At 45.8% G+C, this 23186-nt stretch overlaps 1 protein-coding gene across 1 annotated transcript; it reads right to left on the reverse strand.

Annotated features, from left to right (window-relative positions):
• Positions 1-1197: 1197 nt before the first annotated feature.
• On the reverse strand, positions 1198-12308 carry bloc1s5 (biogenesis of lysosomal organelles complex-1, subunit 5, muted). Its single transcript, XM_080193875.1, has 5 exons — positions 12208-12308; positions 11023-11105; positions 6788-6917; positions 3522-3580; positions 1198-1711 (listed from the first exon to the last, which is right to left on the reverse strand). Exons 1-5 carry the CDS (start codon positions 12224-12226, stop codon positions 1538-1540), a joined length of 465 nt encoding a protein of 154 aa, XP_080050001.1. The 5' UTR covers positions 12227-12308; the 3' UTR covers positions 1198-1537.
• Between the last annotated feature and the right edge of the window lie 10878 nt (positions 12309-23186).

Raw genomic sequence — 23186 nt, forward strand, 5'->3', positions numbered from 1 at the left:
GACTTCACACTTTTCACAGTTAGATTCCATTTGCCATTTATCTGCCCAAGATCTAGCTGCTGTATTAGACATAGCTCTTGGGGCTAAAGGGATAGAGCAGAGGTGGGTGATAGCAGGGCAGGGGTGGGGATGTGTGGAGAAATCAGGATATTGAATTCAATGACCAGCCATGATCAAAATGAATGGCAGAGGGCCAAATGGCCTACTCTTGCTTCTAGTTTTTAATGTAAACAATTACACTCAGAGGAACTATCATGAGATATCCATGATAAAACCCTGGAAATCCACAACATGTTGAATAGGAGGAATTTTCCCCTCAGCATTCTCGGCCCAGCTGTTGTCAGATGTTCTTCCTCTGTATAAAAAATATGGCCTAATGACTTTAGTTGCGTACTTGTGATGATGATAGGGAAGTGAAATCTGCCGTTAGAGACATCCTGAAGAGCTCTTTAAACAAATCACGAGAACGAGGGCCATCTCTCTCCCTCCCCACTGCAATAAAGTTAAAGAATGGCAAATCTTTAGCCCTCATCTCCACTTACACGACAGTGGGCTACCAACACTCCAGGTGACTCTGCTGTTTGGTGTTCTTACTCTGGGTACCGGCAGGTGATTGATGAGGCTGTCAAAACATGATGGTGAATGAAAGTCCTGGCTACGGCTCAATGTTATCAGAGCTAATCTCAAATATTTATTCCATCTGCTCCAGCACTTTAATCACAACTTCACCATGCTGCCAAGAATGAGGCTTGACAATAAGCCATAAAGGAGGAGTTGCCCGTGTGAATTTTAATTCTCATTTTCACTCACATTCTCACGTCTCGGAAATTGTCAACCCGTAAAGTTTAAAATTTAACAGAACACTTCGGACAGGCAATGGATTCTAAAGCAGCATTTGCCCTGAAACGTCATTTCTACAGATTAATAATTACCACACTTCAATAAGAACAGCAAAGTGCTTCACGCTGATGATGTTGGCAATGAGGCTTTTATAGAGCTATTTTCATATAGTTTTCTCCCAGACAATTTGTAAATATTTACAAGGCTGGTTAATCTCAACGGAACATTCTCTATGTAATCTCGTCTGTTGATGCACATCAGTAATGCAACAGAATTAGTAACGTGGTCAGTAAAACCCACTCGTAAACAATTTAAACACTATCCTGCTTCCATGGCCCAAACAGAACCTGCTTTTTATTAAACTGTTTTACATTAATGTTGATACAATTAAATGTTTGATGAGAACTTAGTATTTCAGAGAAAATCTTACATATGAACATTATGCGATAATGTTCTCCAATCTTTATCATCTAACACTGCAGTTAACCTTACCAATTGGTATACCCCTAACTGCACAAGTTTAACAAATCATTGCCTTTGATTTGCATACATGTAAATTTTGGCATCTCTGTTAGAGAATAGTTACATTCTTTACTTTTTAAATTAAAAACTTTAGGAAGTGTTGATCCTCATTCAAACAGCCTGGACCAGGGAAGAGTACAGGTATTGGCCGAGAATTCTGTTGCCACTCTGCTGCTTAGAAAGTCCGGAACTTTGTCAAGTCCTTCGCCATCGCTGCATATTGTTCCTTCAGCCACTCGGCTGCTCTTGCGTGTTCCTCCTCCACTGCAGCACTCTGGCGGTGCTGCTCAGTCACAAAAGCCTCCCATTCAGCCTTGCGCCTCTCTCTGCTGGCTCGTAGCCGCTCAGCCTGTAAGTAACAAGAGGGAAATGTGTATTTGGCACATCTCGGTGTTTTTGCACACGCAGTGCTTTTGTGAACAGATGCTCCTTTTGATACAATACTGCAGATGCGGGAAATCTGAAACAAAAACAGGAAATGCTGGAGATGCTTGGTCTATTAGCATCGGTGGAGAGAGCAGAGGGGCAGCCCTGTGGCTGCATTGCTGGTTAACATTGCTGCCTCACAGCTCTAGGGACCCAGGTTCAATTCTGGCCTCAGGGACTGTGTGTGAAGTTTGCATCTTCTCCCCATGTCTGTGTGGGTTTCCCCTGGGTGCTCCAGTTTCCTCCCACACTCCAAAGATGTGCAGGTTAGGTTGATTGGCCATGCTAAATTGCCCCATAGTGTCAGGGGATTAGTGGGGTAAATATGTGGGGTTACTGGAATAGGTCTGGGTGGGATTGTGGTCGGTGCAGACTTGATGGGCCGAATGGCCTCCTTCTGCACTGTAGGGATTCTATTCTATAAAATTCTGTCCATCAAGTCACATTTTGTAAAGGCTACAGCAAGGTGTGCCACGCTAACAATAGTGATTACACTTCAAAGTCATTCGGTGGCTGTGAAATGTGGAGGTTGCGGAAGGCTTGATGTTATGTGCAAGTTGTTTCCTTCTGCCTGCCTTCCTGTCAATAAGGGAACACAACTCTGAAGAGCAGCACTGCTCAGAAAGGTTAAAGCAAGTTCAACTTAAAATCGGCAAACAGTCTGGAATGTCACCTGTGAGGTGAAACAGATTCTATAGAATCCTACAGACCAGCAAGTCTGCACCAACCACAATTCCACCCAGACACTATCTCCTTAACCCTATGCATTTAGCCTAGCTAGTCCCCTTGACAATAAGGGGCAATTTAGCATGGCCAATTCACCTAATCCGCACACTTCTGGAGTGTGGGAGGAAACTAGAGCACCCGGAGGAAACCTACACAGACACGGGGAGAATGTGCAAACTCCGCATAGTCACCCGGGGCCAGGAATCGAACCCAGGTCCCTGGTATTGAGAGGCAGCAGTGCTAACCACTGTGTCATTGTCAGAGCTACTTTCCACAACGCACCTCATTTTGGGTTGATTGGAAAAGGGCTGCCTTCAATTCATCCTGCTTCCTTCCCACATTTAATTCTTCTATTTCTCTCTGTACTTCTCATTTTCCCACGATTCCTCCCTTTATGGTTCATCCTGATACAATTGCTCACATGCCAGAAAGAGACAAATTTGGCAACGAACAACTTAGTTTTTAAAAAACAGCAAGTTCTCAAGTTTGAAAAAATCACTTGCTAAAGGTTTGCACAATATTGGCAGCTGATTTAGTTTTTGCGCCACAGAGAAAGAAATTTGACCAATCCACAGATGACACTAAATTAAATAGACAATAGGATCATAGAATCCCTACATGCAGAAGGAGGCCATTTGGCCTATTGAATCTGCACCAAACACAATCCCACCCAGAAACCATTCCCCAACCCCTTATATTTGCTCTGTTAATCCCCCTGATCCTTGGGACAATTTAGCATGGCCAATCAACCTAACCTGCACATCTGGACGGTGGGAGGAAACCTGAGCACCTGGAGGAAACCCACGCAGACAAACCCAATGCAAACTATTAATACAAAGGGAATCACTCAAATACATTCAGATTGCCATTCTACTTTGCACAATTAAACAAACAGAGGTAAATGTGATAACTCTGCTAACTGTGACAGGAGTAGAGAAGCCCCAGCATCTTCAATCAGGAAGCCATCTGAAAGCAGGAAGGATTCAGTGTATATGTGAGATACTGACCTGATCTGTTTCCTGCTCCCTCTGCTGGATCCTGCTCACAATGTGGTTTGCAGCTTCCACTGAAAATAGTCAACATAAAAAGTATTAGTAGCATGGTTGCAGCTTTATAAAACCTTAGTTAGGCACTTGGAATATAGTGTTCAATTCTGGTTGCCACACTACCAGAAGGATGTAGAGTCTTTGGAGAGTGTACAGAAAAGATTTACCAGGATGTTGCCTGGTATGGAGGGCATTAGCTATGAGGAGAGGTTGGAAAAACTTGGTTTGTTCTCACTGGAATGATGGAGGTTGAGGGGAGACCTGATAGAAGTCTACAAGATTATGAGAGGTATGGACAGAGTGGATAGTCAGAAGCTTTTTCCCAGGTTGGAAGAGTCAATTACTAGGGGGTGAGGGGCAAGGTTTAAAGGAGATGTACAAGGCAGATTTTTTTTACACAGTAGTGGGCACCTGGAACTCATTGCTGGGGGAGGTAGTGGTAGCAGATAGGGTATTAATTTTAAGGAGCATCTTGACAAGTACATGAATAGGATGGGAATAGAGGGATATGGATCCTGGAAGGGTAGGGGGTTTTAGTTAAGTCAGGCAGCATGGTTGGTGCAGGCTTGGAGAGAGAGATATACTGCAGCAAGCTGACACAACCATTGAAAATTTACAGTGTTCAAGATCATCTTTCACACAGGTGCTACACAGTAACTGTTTCATAGAATCACTATGGCCAGTGTTTAATGGCCAATCTACTGAACCAGCATGTCTTTCACACTGTGGAAGGAAACCTACACAGACAAGGGGAGAACGTGCAAACACTGCACAGACAGTGACCCAAGCTGGCAACTGAACCCAGATCCTTGGTGCTATGAGCCAGCAGTGCTAATCACTGCGCAAAATATAGGACTAGAGAGATTAAATTTGCACTCTTTCCCCCCCTCACCCCTCCGTGATTCACCTGATTGTTCCCTCAGACGGAGGGACACTCCATTCTGGTTGAAAAACCTGGTCTCCTGTTGCAAGGAGCTGTCTGTGACTGATTGTCACACTATCATGATCGCTGAAAGAGAAACGTAGCTAGTTCGACTCCTCATCCTTTTCTTGTAGTCCTGTAAAGTCTCTCTGTTCAGATAATTATCCAATTCCCATTAGATAGCCACAATTAAATCTGCCCCCACCACACTCTCAGGCAGTGCATTCCAGATCCTAACTACTCGTGTGTTTTCATTCTTACTCATGTTTCCATTCTTTTGTTTTTGACAGTCACCTTAAACCAGCATCTGCTGGTCTTTTTACCAATAGGAACAGTTTCTGTGTGGACTCCCCTCCTGATTTTGAGCACCTCTCCACAAATCTCCCCTCAATCTTCCCTTCCCCAAGATCAGCTCCCACTTCATCTACTACCCACGCCACCACATCCCCCAGCCCTGGTCCACATTGTGCTGGGAAAGTAACCCAAACTCAAGAGCCTCAGTCTTGACAGGTGGCACAACCCAGAGACCGATGGTATCCTGGTAAAAGGCTGGAATGGAGACTCCGCAACAACACTCCGGAGTAGAGGGCAGCATGATGGCACAGTGGTTTGCACTGCTGCCTCAGTGCCAGGAGACCTGGGTTCAATTTCTGGCTTGGGTCACTGTCTGTGTGGAGTTTGCATGTTCTCTCCATGTCTGCGTGGGTTTCCTCTGGGTGCTCCGGTTTCCTCCCACAGTCTAAAGATGCATGTGTTATGTGGATTGGTCATGCTACATTGCTCCTTAGTGTCAGGGGGACTAGCTGGGGTAAATGCATAGGGTTATGGGGAAGGGGGATTGAGGTTGGTGCAGACTTGATGGGCTGAATGGCCTCCTTCTGTACTGTAAGGATTCTATCCACAGAGAGTTGGACTGCATGGGAAAAAAATTGTTAATTGGCAACTCAGATCATCAGTAGAAGTGTCCAAGTAGGGAAGGTGGTGAAAGGGAGGATGTGGACAATTCTAGTTCAACACAGGTGGAGCCAGTTGATTCTGTCCAGCCCTCTCCCAATACAGTTAAGGCAGTCAGCACGCAGACCTGACTTACTGCAGTCCGTCAGCACAATGCCACTACTAAAAAATCATCCACACAGTAAATTCTCCAGTAAGATCTGACACAACTGAGAAACATTCTAATTTTTTTGAGGAAGCATCATGTATTCCCTTTAAGATCTCGGTAATGCACCCACACAGCTTCCATGGAACACTGCTGCCAAGGCTGGTATCCTTTGCTGAGACACATTTCTCGTTTCAGCTGCAGGCTGTTTGAACAAGGCAGGCAGGGATGGGAACTGCTCGGGGTAGCTAAGCACATATTGTAGAGGAGGAGAGTTTGTATTCAGAAACCTCCCTTAGTCCCACAGTGAAGAGTTTCCGTTAAACAACAGTCATGAAGTCAAAGGAAAAAGGTAACTGAAGGGGAATGGATAGCACAGTGGAATACACAGTTACCCTTTCATCTTTGGGTTGCTAGCTAAAATGAAACTCTACAGATGGGATAAATGTTCCTCCTCATCAGAGCACCATGCTCAATAAACAATCATAGAATCATATAACAGGACAAGACCATTCATGTCTGTGCTGGCCCTTTAAAAGCTGCCCGATCAGTCCCACGTCCTGTGTTCTCACCCACAGCATTTCAAAATGTTCCTCTTCCAAGTCTTTATCAGAAAGACTTCTGAAAGTTGAAGACCGCAAGAAACTACAAAGGGTTGTGAACGAAACCCAGTCCATCACACAAACCAGCCTCCCATCCATTGACTCTGTCTACACTTCCCGCTGCCTTGGAAAAGCAGCCAGCATAATAAAGGACCCCACGCATCCCTGACATTTTCTTTTCCATCTTCTTCTTTTGGAAGATGATTTTTCTCTACACCCTAGCTATGACTGTAATACTACAGTCTGTACTCTCTCCTTTCCTCCTCTATGAATGGTATGCTTTGTCTGTATAGCGTGCAAGAAATAATACTTTTCACTGTATATTAATACATGTGACAATAACAAATCAAATCAAACCTCCCTTTCAGGCAGTGACTTGCAGATCTTAATAACTGTTTAAAAAATTATTTTCTTGCCCATCCCACCCAACCAAATCGCGCACCCCCCCCCCCCCAACCACCCCAAGGCCCCCCCCATCCCCCAACAGTTCTTTTGCCAATTATGTTATACTTTTGTCCTCCTGTCACTGTAAACCGTTTCTAACAATACCCAGAACAATGTCTAAATTACAAAATACATATCCTGTTAAAATCCATAAACCTACGCCTGGCAAGAACGCTGGGAATGTTGCTGCACATTGCCTCCCGGGTTTTAGGAATGATCTCGTTGCTCAGCTCCACGATCTGGCTGTTAACACCTTCCAATCCCCTGTGCTCTCGAAACCCACGCTTCTCCTTTCAAAATTCAAATAAAAAGGCGTCAGATAGAACAGCTTTGCAATTTTATCTCTCTGAGAAAGCAAGCAATCACACGCAAGAGGTGAGGATGATTTATAAAGGCAACATTGAAACACACAGGGACAGACAGCTGTGAGAAACACCACCAAGGCATTAAAAGGAATATCAAATCAAAACCATTGGGATTAAAAAGTTTATCAAAATGAATTGAAAGGCAGAGTAATGTTACATTCGTACACGATCAATTAATTTGTGGCCAGAAGCAACAGTTTATTCCTCACAGAATCATAGAATCCCTACAGTGCAGGAGGTGTCTTTCGGGTCAAACCAAGTAAACAAACTTTAATTACATTCAGACAAAGAAAAAGGGGGTGACTCCCCAAAAGGAGGGGGAACAGCCCGAACAGAAACAAATTTTTAGGCCTTTTGGCCCATCGAGTCTGCACCGACCACAATCTCACCCAGGCCCTATCCCCATAACTCCACATATTTACCCCACTAATCTAACCTACGCATCCTGAGACATGAAGGGGCAATTTAGCATTGTCAATGCACTTAAGTTACACATCTTTGGACTGTGGGAAGAAACCAGATCACCCGGAGGAAACCCACACAGACACGGGGAGAACATGCAGACTCCACACAGTGACCCAGGCTGGGAATCAAACCCAGGTCCCTGGAGCTGTGAGGGAGCAGTGCTAACCACTGAGCCACCGTGCTGCTCATGTAATACTCTGAATGTCACAGCAGTGATAGAAGGGTGGGTACAGGACACAGATGTAGGACTGTTAGCAAGAGTTAAACATGACATGAGGGAACCATTTGTTTAAAAAACATAGAACAAGTGATAAGAATTGAGGATATGCTTTCTGAGAGGGAAGTGGAAACAGATTCAATAGTAGCATCCTCAAAAGGGGTTTAGATAATCACCTGTAAGGGGTGGGGGGTGGGGGTGGGGGTGGAGGTGGGGGGTGTGAAACAGTGCAGCACTATGGGAAAAGCGAGTGGGGCTAATCGGATAGCTCTTTCAAAGAGCCAGTATAGGCACGATGAGCCAAATGGCCTTCTTCAGTGCTGCATCATTCTACGGTTGGTGTCTGGTCTCCTTGGTTGCATTTACAGAGGGAAGCTTACTTCAGTGTCAAGTGTTTTCCGTTCCAGGTACTTACCCTGATATTCCATCTATATTCTTTACACTTTCACATCCCCGATTTGAATCCACCATTGGCAGCCATGCCTTCAGTTGCCTCAGCCCTCAACTCTGGAATTCAGCTCCTAAACTTCTCATTTACCTCATTTAAGAGGCCTTCAAACCTATCTCTGACCAAGCTTTTGGTCATTAGGCCTAATACCAGTTCATGAGGCTCAGTATCATATTGTTCCATATTGCTCCTGTGAAATGCTTTGGGATATTACATTTACACAGCACCTTTATTCAAAGTATGAAATTCCTACAGTGCAGGAGGAGGCCATCAAGCTTGCACCAACAACCACCCAGCCCTATCCCGTAAACCCCCATATTTACCCTGCTAATCCCCCTGACACTAACTGGAAATTTAGCATGGCCAATCAACCCAGCCCACACATCTTTGGACTGTGGAAGGAAACCCACACAGACATGGGGAGAACGAGCAGACTCCGCACAGACAGTCACCTGAGGCCAGAATCGAACCCAGGTCTATGACACTGTGAGGCAGCAGTGCTAACCACTGTGCCACCGTGCCGCATGAAAGATATTGTTTTGGGACAATTGTTCACTGAAAGAAAATAGTATTGTCAGTATTCCTCCACTTCCTTAAAAAACATGTTTTGTTCTTTGAGGTCTGTTGCTGTGGTGACCACTTATTTTTAGCATGTCAAAATATGTTTAACAGGTGTATACGCAACTGCTAGGAGACTTTCACGAGGCAGCATCGCAAAAAGACTCAGCCTTCAAGACATGACCCAAGTATATTCTCTAACTGAAGGTGCAGGAGTGTATTCAGGACCTTAGTCACCTTTACTATTCCCTATCGCACCAAGTGTAGCATCCTTATAAGTGCTCTAGTTGAAATCACACAGGCTGGGACCAAAACTGGGACACACTGGTCTGTATGGTATGAGTACATTAAATTATACCATAGCCTAGTGGGTGGAAGTCTGTGTGGCACAGCCCTGAATGTACCTTTTAATTCAAGTGGATCAAGGTGGGCTGCATCCCGTCTTGTACTAGTGATTGTGTTCAGACAGCAAGGGAGGTGGTGGCATAATGATGTTACTGGACTAGTAATCCAGAGATGCTGGGGGACACGGGTTCAAATCCCACCGCTGCTGGAATTTAAATTCAATTAATAAGTCAGTGATGGTGACCATAAAAGTGTCAGCGATTGTTGCAAGAAATGATGTCTGGTTCACTGGTGTCCTTTAGAGAAGGAAAATCTACTACCCTAACCTCGTATAGCCTATACGTGACTCTAGACCCTAAATGATGATATGGTCTGACAGCCACATTCCATGACGGAATTATTGCTCCTTTCAATCCCCTTTTAAAAGCTATTGCTGAAAAGGTGTCCACCATCTTATCAGACAGAGCATTCCAAACCCTATGGCCCATTTCTCTTGGTCAAGGGGACCATACCAGGGTCTAGATTTAAATAGAGAGAGATAGGAGTTGAGAGGGTGGGGGGAATCTGGAATTCAATGCCTGAAAGGGTGGTAGAGATGGAAACTCTCATCAAACTTAAGTTTTTGGATTCGGACTTGAACTTTCATGCCCTACAAGGCTATGGACCAAGAGCAGGAAAGTGGGATCAGACCCGTCAGCCAGCACAAGTATGGTTGGGGAAAAGGGCCTCCTTAAATGCTGTAAATTTCTATTCACTAGTTAAGTAAAAATAGTTTCCCTCTGGTCACCTCTTGGAGTAAGATAGATGCCCAGGGAATAGCCAAACAGAGTGCACAACATTCAGAAGAGAATACAAGGAAGGGAGACATCAATGGCTACTGACATTAGGGAAAGCAAGCAGGGTACGACAGATGAAGAACGCTATTTTTAAAAAATTCCTTCATGGGATATGGACGTCAATAAATGGCAGCATTTATTACCCATCCCTAGTTGCCCTTGAACCAAGAGGGCTTGCTAGGACATTTTAGGGGGGGCAGTTGAGAGTCAACCACATTGCTTTTCTCTGGAGTCACATGTAGGTCAGACCAGGTAAAGACAGCAGATTTCCTTCTTTAAAGGACATTAGTGAATCAGATGGGTTTTTACTATAATCAGTAATGGTTTTATAGTCATCAGTAGATTCCTAATTACAGACATTTCTATTGAATTCAAATTCTACCATCTCTCGCGGTGGGATTCAAATCCGAACATTAACTGAGTTTTAGGATTAATACTCTAGCGATAACACCACTAGGTCATTGCCTCCCCAGTCTAAGTGTATAGGGCATTGGTGAGGCCGCAGCTGGAGTACAGTGTGCAGTTTTGGGCGCCGCACCTGCGCAAGGATATTTTGGCCTTGGAGGGAGTGCAGAGGAGGTTTACTAGGCTGATACCGGAGTTGAGGGGGTTGAGCTATGAGGAGAGGCTGAATAAACTAGGCTTGTACTCGTTAGAGTTTAGAAGAATGAGGGGAGATCTCATTGAGACGTATAAGATGATGAATGGGATGGATAGGATAGAGGTGGAGAGACTCTTCCCACTCAAAAAAGACAGTAGGACTAGGGGGCACAGCCTCAAGATAAAGGGGAGGCGGTTTAGAACAGAGTTGAGGAGGAACTTCTTCACTCAAAGGGTGGTGAATCTCTGGAATTCTCTGCCCGTTGAAGTGGTGGAGGCTGCCTCGCTAAATATTTTTAAGAAGCGGGTTGATGGGTTCTTGATAAGAGAGGGGATTAAGGGTTATGGGGAGAGGGCGGGAAAGTGGAACTGAGCCACGACAGATCAGCCATGATCTTATTGAATGGCGGGGCAGGCTCGAAGGGCTAGATGGCCTACTCCTGCTCCTATTTCTTATGTTCTTATAACACAGCTAGCAATTACTGAGGGGGATTGGTAACAGGGGCAGTACATTCTTCTCCACGTATATTGTTTGCCAAGCCTTCCCGTAAAAATACCAACCTCAAACTCTTTGACAAAATAGCGAATGTCTGCCTGGATGATGGGCCTGTGGTCAAACAGCCTGGAATGAATCTCACTCAAATCTGCAACAGTAACAGATTTCAGTAATGTTTATTTCCTTCACACAATGGAAGAGGAGGAGGAAGTGAGAGAGACAGAAAGGAGAAGGGGGAGAAAGCAAGAGCAAAAGTGCTTGGGTCAGGTGGCTGGGAATCAACTGCCCCAGTGCCTCACTGACCACCAGGAGCCCCCTGACCTGTCAGGTACATCTCGGACCTCCTGGACATCCCAGACCAGCCCCCTGAAGGGCACACACCCACCCCCACTGACCCCACCCCCGGGGGGGTCACACACACACCCACACTGACCCCACCCCCGGGGGGTCACCCACCCACACTGATCCCACCCCCGGGGGGGGTCACACACCCACCCACCCTGATCCCACCCCGGGGGGGGGGGTCACACACCCACCCACACTGACCCCACCCCAGGGAGGGGGGGTTCACACACCCACCCACACTGACCCCACCCGGGGGGGGTGGGGTTCACACACCCACCCACACTGACCCCACTCCAGGGGTCACACACCCACCCACACTGACCCCACCCCAGGGGTCACACACCCACCCACACTGACCCCACCCCAGGGAGGGGGGGTTCACACACCCACCCACACTGACCCCACCCCGGGGAGGGGGGGTTCACACACCCACCCACACTGACCCCACCCCGGGGGGGGGGTGGGGTTCACACACCCACCCACACTGACCCCACCCCGGGGGGGGGTGGGGTTCACACACCCACCCACACTGACCCCACCCCGGGGGGGGGTTCACACACCCACCCACACTGACCCCACCCCGGGGGGGGGGGGGAGATCACACACCCACCCACACTGACCCCACCCCCGGGGGTCACACACCCACCCACACTGACCCCACCCCCGGGGGGTGGTCACACACCCACCCACACTGACCCCACCCCCTGGGGGGGTGGTCACACACCCACCCACACTGACCCCACCCCCTGGGGGGGTGGTCACACACCCACCCACACTGCCCCCCCCCCCCGCGGGGGGGGGGGGGGGGGGACGACACACACCCCCCCACACTGCCTCCACCCCCGGGGGGGACACCCCACTGCCTCCACCCCCAGGGGGAGACACACCCATAGGCAGTCCCTGACCTTTCCTAGCCCGCTCCATGCCGCCACTGCAGCCCCGGCCCCGGGCGGATACCTCCACCGCTCCCACTTAGACCCCAGTCGGACACATCTCAGCTCAGCTCAGCTCCACTCCACTCCGTCCGAGGGGGGAACAGCCAATTCAGCACTTCCCTTCCCCACCAGAATGCAAACATAATGGTTCCTCCCAAAGTTGATTGGTTCAGAACAGGGTCTATGGGATACGCTGATTGGCTCCTCGCAACAGTGGGCGGGCAGAAAAGCTCCGATTGGCTAAAACGGAAAGGAGCGCCCACACTGCTGTAACCTGGAGGGGGAGAAGGTGGGGGAGGGGAGGGGAGAAGGTGGGGGAGGGGAGGGGAGCGGAGCGGGGAGTAGAGCTGGGGAGAAGGGGGGAGTGGAGGAGCAAGGAGTGGGTGGCACCCCAATTAAGTGGACTCTAATCCCAGCCCCTTGTTGGGGCAGTTCTGAATCAGTTGGATGAATCTTAGATGAACAGGGGGGCCTCAATAGATATTTAAATTGGTCTAAGGGACAGGTCTGACCCTGAGCCCCCCAGATAACATTCTCATTCTCTAGATACCCTTTCTAACATGATTATAATTAAACCCAGGTATTGTAAGGGTCCAGGCATCTCTCCACATCAATGTATCTCCTCACTGAAGAGTGTATGAACTACAAAACATTATACGAAACAATATATTTTCTAAATTATATAAAAGTTTATTAAAGAACCAAACATGCAATTCACTTTTCATGGTAATCACAATATTGATAGTTCTAGTTGATGAAAGTAGGGCAGCACGGTGGCACAGTGGTTAGCACTGCTGCTCCACAGTGCCAGGGACCTGAGTTCAATTCCTGGCTTGGGTCACTGTCTCTGTGGAGTTTGCACATTCTCCCTATGTCTGCATGGGTTCCCTCTGGGTGCTCTGGTTTCCACAGTCCAAAGGTTAGGTTGATTGGCTATGCTAAATTGAGCCTAATGTCAGAGGATAAGCCGGGTAAATGTGTGGGGTTGCAGGAGTAGGGCCTGGGTGGGATTGTGGTTGGTGCTGATGTGGGGCTGAATGGCCTCCTTCTGCACTTTGGGGATTCTATGTTTTCTATAACCTTGTTTCTAAATGTAATTTAATGTGAAAAAGTGTGAGGTGATTCACTTTGGAAGGAGTAACAGGAATACAGAGTACTGGACTAATGGTAAGCTACTTGGTAATGTGGATGAGCAAAGAGATCTCGGTGTCCATGTGCATAGATCCCTGAAAGTTGGCACCTAGGTTGAAAGGATTGTTAAGAAAGTGTATGGTGTGTTAACTTTTATTGGTAGAGGGACTGAGTTTCGGAGCCATGAGGTCATGTTGCAGCTGTACAAAACTCTGGTGCGGCCGCACTTGGAGTATTGCGTACAGTTCTGGTTGCCGCATTATAGGAAGGATATGGAAGCATTGGAAAGAGTGCGGAAGACATTTACCAGTTTGTTGCCTGGTATGGTGGGAAGGTCTTATGAGGAAAGGCTGAGGGACTTGAGGCTGTTTTCGTTGGAGAGGAGATTAAGAGGTGACTTAATAGAGGCATACAAGATGATCAGAGAATTAGATAGGGTGGACAGTGAGAGCCTTTTTCCTCGGATGGTGATGGCTAGCACAAGGGGACATAGCTTTAAATTGAGGGGTGATAGATATAGGACAGATGTCAGAGGTAGGTTCTTTATTCAGAGAGTAGTAAGAGTGTGGAATGCTCTGCTTGCAACAGTAGTGACGCGCCAGCATTAAGGGTATTTAAATGGTCATTAGATAAACATATGGATGATATTGGAATACTATAAGTTAGATGGGCTTTGGATTGGTTTTCACAGGTTGGCGCAACATCGAGGGTCAAAGGACCTGTACAGCGCTGTAATGTTCTATGTTCTATGAGAATCTAAATCTAATTAATGCTATACAGAAATATTTCAGAGATCCATCAATAGGTAAAGTAGGATTTACTTTGAATCCCTGAGCAGAAGGTTACTGATTCTAATGAGATACCTCCTCTTCAATGAAGTGCATAAGTATCATTAGTACACTATTGCATCTACCTTTACCTTTGAGAGATGCTGGAGTGAATCCAACAAATCTAAACATCCTACTGTATCGTTTGAATAATTATACCCTAAAATAATTGAACCAGCAGGAAGCATATTGTGTACACATGCTGGGCAACATTCTTTGTTTTAGTCAACATTCTTCAAGCAAACAGGATACTGAGGGAAACAGATAGGGGTCACTACACTCAGTTTCCAGGATTCAGTTATTTAGGGTTATCCTTAAGGTTATGCATTGTGAGATTGTAGTATCTTTCAATTTATCAAAGCCTTGCTGAGGTGATGTCGCGGTCAGCTTCTGTGTTTTCTCAATAACTGCTTTGTGTTACAGAATATACTGTATCTCATGCTACAGGATGTTGGTATCATTGAGCACACAGTTATGCCCAGGCATGGCAGATGTCCAGCAGATGAAATCTGCCTTTAATTTTTAATCCCTACTTCATAGGAAAATCACTCCTTTTAATCTTATAACTGTGATGATAGCTGCATTCCATCACAGTGTGGGGTATATGGGAGAAGAGAAAGGAGAGAATGGACCTCAAACCCCAAAATTTGTCTCTATTTTCCACTGGTCCATTATTAAGACACCATCTTGAAACATCAGTATTCTGGCCATTATTTATCCCTCAGCCACCATCGCTCAATGCAATTTGTACAGACTTGCTGTTTATGAATTCTCACTGCGCTGAATGTCCAATATTTCAACAGTTTGCCCTTTCTTTCTGATGCAGAAACTCAAACTGATGATCCAGAGGAGGTGAGTTAAATTCCTGCTGTGTTTAAGGATTAGAATTCTGAAATACATAGCAGGAATCAGTCAGTGACCCTGGAGCTGTCAAGCTTTCACTGCCGATCCATCCTTTCAGGCAAAGATATTTGCCATCCTTACCAGGTCTGGCCTACATGTCATTCCAGTCCCATGCCAACCTGGTTGATTCTCAACTGGCCTCTGAATTAGCCCAGCAAAAGCCAATTTTCTCCTCAGATTTGAATACTGCCGCAGGTACAGTTGCCAATCATCCACAGTTGCTCTGGAGATTCCAAGCATTAAGATAGAATCATAGAATCCTATAGTGCAGAAGGAGGCCATTTGGCCCATCAAGTTGGCACTGACCACAATCCCACCCTGGCCCTAAGTTCACAACCCCATGCATTTACCCTAGCAAGTCCCCCTGACACTAAGGGGCAATTTAGCATGGCCAATATACCTAACCCGTACATCTTTGGACTGTAGGACGAAACCTGTGTGTCTGGAGGAAACCCAGTTTGACACGAGGAGCATGTGCACACTCCACACAGACAGTGACCCAAACCAAGAATTGAACCTGGGTCTCTGGCGCTGTGAGGCAGCAGTGCTAACCACTGTGCCACTATATCGCACCAATGTTCCTGATGGTGGAGGAATCCAGAACTAGTGAGTCATAGTTTGAGGATAAGGGGCAAACCTTTTAGGATGGAGGTGAGGAGAAATTTCTTCACCCAGAGAATGGCGAATGTGTGGAATTCACTACCACTGAATGTAGTTGAGGCCAAAATGTTGTCTGATTTTCAGAAGAAATTAAATATAGCTCTTGGGGCTAAAGGGATCAAGGGATAAGGGGGTGGAAGGTGGGGTCAGAATATTGAATTTGATGATCAGCCATATTCAAAATGAATGGCAGAGCAGGTTTGAAGGGCCGAATAGCCTACTCCTGCTTCTAGTTTCCATTTCTGTAGGATACGGCTGTGAGAAAAAAAAGAGGAAAACCAATATGGAAATGTAAAAGAAAAGATCATTTTTGTGAAAATTTGTTTTGAATTCTTCCCTTTGTTCATTGCAAAAATGCTGGCGATGGGGGAAATAAAGGTTGTTTGACTGGGCATGGCTGGCCATTGGGTGATGGAATCTCTAAGCAATGTATCCAACCATTGTTGGTCACCCAGCGTTCAGAGTCACTTGGGACTGGCAGTCAAACACATCTTTCTGAGACACAGGCCTTCTGAATTTCTTGATTGCTCGCAGTGGGAGTAGGGGTGAGGCAGGGTCAAGGATAAATGTTGGGAGTGTGGGGAGTCATGAGAGAAGATGGCGGCCCAAAAGATTGTTTCAAAGGACTAATAGGGTAGAGTGACAATAGCTGTAAAATTACAGTGCTGGGACCACCGAGGAGCATCTGAGGTTGGGTTTGGACTCAGGAGTCTACATCTTCCTGGAGCGCGGTAATTGTCTTCTGCTGTGACCGCCCACAAACCTCTCCCTCCCATTCCTCCACAACACCCTAGACCTACATCACCCTCCTGGTTATCCCCATCACAAGCTTCCTGCTGTACAGTTACCACTGTAACCATGATTGCATTCACTATTCATCAAGTTGCAAACTCTCATCCTTGTTTTAGAGTCCCTCGGTGGCTTGTCCCTCCTTATCCCTGCAAACTCCTTCAGCCCTACGACCCTCTTGAGATATCTATGCTACTCTAATTCTGGCCTCTTGCGCATTCCAGATCTTAATTACCCCACCATTGGTGGCCGTGCCTTGAGATGCCTGGGCCCGAAGCGTAGAATTCCCTCCCTACCCCTCTCTATCCCACTTTCCCTCTTGAAGGCACTCTTCAAAGCCTATCTCTTTGCTCACATTTTTGGTTATCTGACCTAATATTTCCTCAAGTGGATCAGTGTCATACTTTGTTTTATAATGCCTCTGTGGAAGGCTTTGGGACTAGGGGATTTTCACAGTTACTTAATTGTGACTAATAAATAAGCTTTACTTTACCTTCCCTCAGTCTCAATGAGAAAGTTTTGGTACCGTTTCTATCTGGTTTTGAAACAGGAAACTGCTGCATGTGAGGCGAATGTGATAACCACTACACTACAGAAACGACAATAATGTGACTTGTCTCTGGGCAAACACAATTTTTATACTGTTAACAGATAATGGTCCTAAATGGAACTTCAAATCTACTGTTGTAAATGAAATGCTATTGTGATGGTCATGTATTATAGATAAAATGCTTCTGTAAATCTTACCATATTTTAGGCGATGATTTGAACAAATGCAATAAAACCAGGCCAGATAAGTCTGAAGCAATGTGTTCATGAGGCCTTACTGGTCAAGTGGTATTAACCAGTCATCTAAGCATAAAGAATTATGGTAATCTCAGTTGCTTGGAGCACATATATCAGCATATGTGGTCATCATCTTTTTTTAGAGAACAAAAGATATCCCCAGCAAACTCTGTCACTTTTCTTCCTGTTCCAACGTGCACCGTCCTGTCCTCCAGAAATCAGTGTGTCAGCTGGGATTAGTGTGCAGGATGTTCTGTTACGCCATCTCTCCGTACTTATGTGCCGAGTCTTGTCATGTGTGCCTGCAGGCATTGAGACAATGATCATCTTCCGCAGGATTTTGTCATCCAAGTGGCTGCGTCCAGGTCAGCTGCTTGCAACAGGCGGGGAAATCCAAACCTGTTGAGGCAGACTTCAAGGGCGGTGAGCGTGATGCGAGTGGACAGCTCTGGAACACGGGACATACTTAGCGTGATCTAAACAAGTCCATGGGCAGTGTGTGCCACGGGAAGCCAAGGCCGCAGTCGTGACGGTTGTGCAGTGGTGGGGTCCGATTTTGATCCCAGTCAGAAGAAGACCCGAGGCGCCAGTGTTTGGAGGCGTGCCGTGTCCGATTAGGCACAGGGCTCCAACATTTGATGCCGAACCTGGACAGACAAGGCCCCGGGCCAAAGCTGCTCAAGCAAATGCTGTCAGAGGGACGAGGAACTATCTGCTGCGAGACCGAGGAGACAGATGACAGCCAGCAGGAGCGGCAACCGAAATCTGCGGATGCTGCACTACAGCTGGCGCGCCTTGGGGCACCTGCCTGCTTCAACCGGACTAGACATTGTCAACTCAATGTCACATTAGCTCAGCGGATTGGGGAGCTCGAAGAGATTTACATGCTCCAAAGAGGCAGGGCTTTCGAAAGTTTAGTAGGAGGGAATCTATCGATGGGAACTGCGAAACAAAATGAGATGGTGATATTAAGTGAAAAGTAAAATCCAAGGTTGTGCTTTTGCCGATACAGAGTGGAATGTCCCATTCTTGATGTTAACTGGGTAGATTCCACATGGTGGCAAATACCGCATGTTGTCAGCTTATGTCCACAGAATAAAAAGCTTAAAGAATAGAACATATTTATTCTTCCTGTTAAACCTGAAGGTCATCGCAATCTCTGGATGCAAAAATGTCTCTTTATTGATTTATTAGTGTCACAAGCAGGCTTCCATTAACACTGCAATGAAGTTACTGTGACAAATCCTAGTTGCCGCACTCCGGCACTTTTAGGGGCACACTGAAGGAGAATTTAGCACGGCCAATGCACCTAACCAGCATGACTTTCGGACAGTGGGGGGAAACGAGCACCCAGGGAAAAACCCATGTAGACACGGGGAGAATGTGCACTCTGCACAGACAGTGATCCAAGCTGGGAATCAAATCCAGTTCCTTGGTGCTGTGAGGCAGCAAGCTGACCACTGTGCCACCCCAATGGAAAGGAAAGGTGATTTGTAGAGTAAATTGACCATAATGGCTGGCTATGCATTCAACCAATAATGCAATTTCACAATAAAAAACAAAAGGGGATTCAACGGCAAAGTTTAGTCTTTGGCCATCTGTTCATTTTTGCAATAGTGAGGTAGTTTTTTGAAAGAACTGCTTATATTGTCTTTTCATGTCGATATTTCCTTCCTCCCTCAACACAGCGAGGGTTTTGAGAGGTGCTCTACATGGGACAGATGGCCAACCCACCAGTAAATAGAGGACACGGCAGGTATTGGGGGTGTGAATGAAGTGGGGTGTGACATGACCTTGAATGATCCCTTAACAGACTGGAGAGCCTGTAGTGGGACGGATGGGTTAACCAGAGAGAGAAGTATCTGACCTCAAGCATAGTGCAAAGAACATAAGAAATGGGAGCAGCAGTAGGCCATTCGGCCTCACGAGCTTGTTCTGCCTGTCAATAAGATCATGGCTGATCTGATGTGGGTCCCAATTGTTCTTTCCTGCCTGTTTCCCTGAAACCCTTGACTCCCTTCAGCACCAATAAAGATGGAAGTGCAGGCACCATTGTTGGAAACTTGGCAGCCAACTCGCAGAAAGCAAGCTCCCACAAGCAGCAACTTGATGAAGCTTTGTTGATGTGTGGAATGAGTCAAGGGGCTTTTCACAAAGTCCCCAAATGTTGTCCCATATTAAGACTCCTTACTCAACCAACTGAAAATAAACTATTTACTGGGTCGCCTGCTGAATGTGACTACTTCTCAAAGAGATTTTAGCAATGTGTGAGAAATTAGTTTTGCTTAGGATAACTCTGTGTTGGAACTATATCTGTTCCATTGTGAAGAAAGAAGTCGATTTTCTATAGGAATTGGTAGCTAGACCTGGAATTTTAATAATTAATTGCTATGAGGTGACATGGAGGCACAGTTGTTAGCACTGCTGCCTCACAGCACAAGGAGCCCGGGTTCAACTCTGGCCTCGGGTCACTGTCTGTATGGAGTTTGCACATTCTTTCCATGTCTGCATGGGTTTCCTCTGGGTGCTCCTGTTTCTTCCCACTGTCCAAAGTTGTGCAGGTTAGGTTGATTGGCCTTGTCAAATTGCCATTTAGTGTTAGGGCAACAAGCAAGGTAAATACATGGGGTTAAGGGGATAGGGCTGCATGCAGGCTCGATGGGCTGAATGGCCTTCTTCTGCCCTGTAGGAATTCTATGATTCAATGAGGGATTTAGCCTGATCTTTGAATCTTTGCAAAGGGTAGGTGTTCAGTTACCTGGAGAGAATTCTGATGTTCAAACATGCCATTTCACCTTCATTGACATGTTGATATTATGCCAATGTTTACTTTTTATAATGAACTGGTAAGCAGCAGCAGAGTTCACCGATGACGTCAACCAAAGACCAAATAACTGAATAAGTCCATTTTCTACAGAGCTTTAACAGCAGGCACTTATTGATGTAAATAATAACATTGCTACCAGAGGCTGCTGTACACTCCTTTACTTGAGGTGTTCACTGGTTATGGAAGCTCTCACTGGCAGTCAAGATGAGGGATACCCAGGCATGGACAATGCAGCTGAAGAGATAAAGAGGTGACAAGAACTAGCCCAGCCCTCACCGCACCCAGCCCACATTCAATCTGGATCTGCAGCAGGCCGTATTAACCAGGTCCTGGGACAGACCCATGCAGGAGATCCCCCCAGCTTGCCTATCCCCTCTATGCACTAGCTGATCAAAGGCGATGCATAGGTGTCTGGTACTGAGAGAAAGGGCCAGATCCATAACTTGTAACGTCTGGCACCTTGCAGGAGTATTCCAAATACAATGAAGACCAACCCTAACTAAGGAATGTTTGTTGAAGTTACAAAGGTTAATTGTTCATCCCTGATATTCCACATTAAAGGTGAAGATGTGCTCCTTTAGGAGTGCTAGTTTGCCAATTAAAAAGAGTTCTGTGCAACACGGGTTTGAAAAGCCATTGATAATAAGCTGCTCTGGCATTAGCACATGAAGCAATCTCACTTCCGGATTGCATCTCACCAATCTTTTACAAGTTATTTTCTCCTACAGCTCATTCCACACACTAATCTTCACCAGACAGGTTGAAGACTTACTTCACAACTAATGGTGCTTTATAGCTGGGCATAGGAGACAACTCAGGGTGACTGGGCACAATTTTTTTGTCCTCTTCTTGGGGAAGCGACTGGCCTTTATTCAGTAATTCCTCATCGTGGCATGTTTTGAGACCAGGGACTCAGCAAGAGGAGACATAGGAGCAGCTCGTACCTCCAGATTCAACAGTACATTGAAGACATTCCTTCACCCAAAGAGCCGTGAGCCTGTGGAATTCATTATCTCAGGGAGTAGTTGATGCCAAAACATTAAATGTAGTCAAGAGGCGGCTAGATATAGCACTTGGGGCAAATGGGATCAAAGGTTCTGGGGAGAAAGCAGGATTAGGCTATTGAGTTGGATGATCAGCCAGAATGGCGGAGCAAGCTCAAAGGGCCAAATGGCTTCCCCCTGCTCCTATCTTCTATGTTACAATGGTGGACCACAGTGTCACCTTGGGGAGGTGTATCACAATTGTCAACAAGTCCCTTACCAGATTTTACAGTAACATAAGAGATAGGAGCAGTAGGCCTTGGGTCCCCTGTACCTATTCCCACTCTTCAAAAAGATCATTGGTGATCTTCTATACCAATGTCAATTTCCTACCCTATCCCTCAGTCTCCAGTCCATAAACCCCTCTCGAGCATATTCATCAACTGAGTCTCTACAGCCCTCTCAGGTAGCAAATTCACAATCCTCTGAGGAATTTCTCCTAAATGACTGACTCCTTATCCTGGACGATGACCCCTAGTTTTAGATTGTTCGGCCAGAGAACCAGCGCCTCAGTGTCTACCAGATTAAACCCTTTAAGATTCAATGGATGGGAATTTCTGGCCACCCTCAGCCCGAAACCAGAAAGTCCCACCCGAGGTCAACGGACCTTGCCATGGTCTGCCCCTCGCCCGCTACAATTCCCATGGTGGACGGAACAGGAAAACTTGCCCCTATATGTTTCAGTCAGATCATCTCCCATTCTCCTAGTGAATATAGGTCTAGTTTACTCAGTCTCTCCGCAGAAGACAGCCATTTCAATCTAATGAATCAATCTATATTTGTTCTGTCCTCTTAATTCAGGTAAGTTTACCTTTCCTCAGTATTCCAAGTGTGGTTTCAACAAGACCTTATGTAACTGTAGTGAGACTTCATTATCATTATACACCAACTCTCCTGAAATGGAGTAACACATATTTGCCTTCTTAGTTACTTGCTACACCTGTATATTAACATACTGTGATTCATGCATAGGAATACTCAAATCCCTCTGAGTACCAACAATAACAAGTCTCTTACTTACAAAAACTTTTTTTACTCTTCCCATAAAATTGGGTTATTTTACACTGCCAGTCTTCTTATCCTGTCACTTAACTGATCCACAATTAATTACAGCTTCATTATTTTACTCCTAATTGTACATTCATTCTTCCATTTCTCCTTCTGTTTTCAGGCTTTACCATGTGAGATTTGCAATTTCAGTTTGGACTGTTAGTTACCATGGACCCATGTAACCCTTTATAACATGCTAGTAAGACTAATGTCCACAGATACTCCAATTATGCTGTTATTGTTGACTATGCTAGTTTTTCATAGAATCTTGCTACATGAATGCTCCCAATGTTAGGTAAGTGCAGAACTAGGGGTCACAATCTAAGCCATTCAGGACTGAATGGAGGAAGAATTTCTTAACTCAGAGTTGTGAACCTATGGAATTCTCTACCACAGAAAGCTGTTGGGGTCAGTTGATTAGGTATGTTCAAGAGTGAGCTGGACGTAGCATATTGAATGGTGGTGCAGGCTCGAAGGGCCAAATGGCCTACTCCTGCACCTATTTTCTATGTTTAAAAATAGCTTGTGAAAAACCTTAGGATGTTTTGAGATGTTAAAGGCATTACATAAATACAATTTGCTGTTCGATATCGTAATCCACGTGTATGTTGAACATTCCGCATTGACCAAGAATAGCTTGTGATGGACAGGATCTTTAAAAAAATTCACCATTGACCATTTTCTTACTTAGTAACCAGAAGGTGGCCATTGGTGATGATCGGATGCAAATCATTGCTGCTTGTACAGCAGCGCATTTAGCACTGGAATAATGGACTGCATGTGATCTTTGTAGCAAATACCGATAGAAGTCCTGCCTTGAAGCTGCCTGAAAGAATAGTTGACTCAGCATCATTTCAGTACAATCCCTGCCTGGTGTCCTCAATGTTTACAGCATAAATCTTGAAGAGATAGAGACCTTAACAGACACTTCTG

Source organism: Carcharhinus amblyrhynchos, chromosome 8, assembly GCF_965287045.1.
Source record: "Carcharhinus amblyrhynchos chromosome 8, sCarAmb.v2.hapA, whole genome shotgun sequence".
NCBI classification, from domain to species: Eukaryota; Metazoa; Chordata; class Chondrichthyes; order Carcharhiniformes; family Carcharhinidae; genus Carcharhinus; species Carcharhinus amblyrhynchos.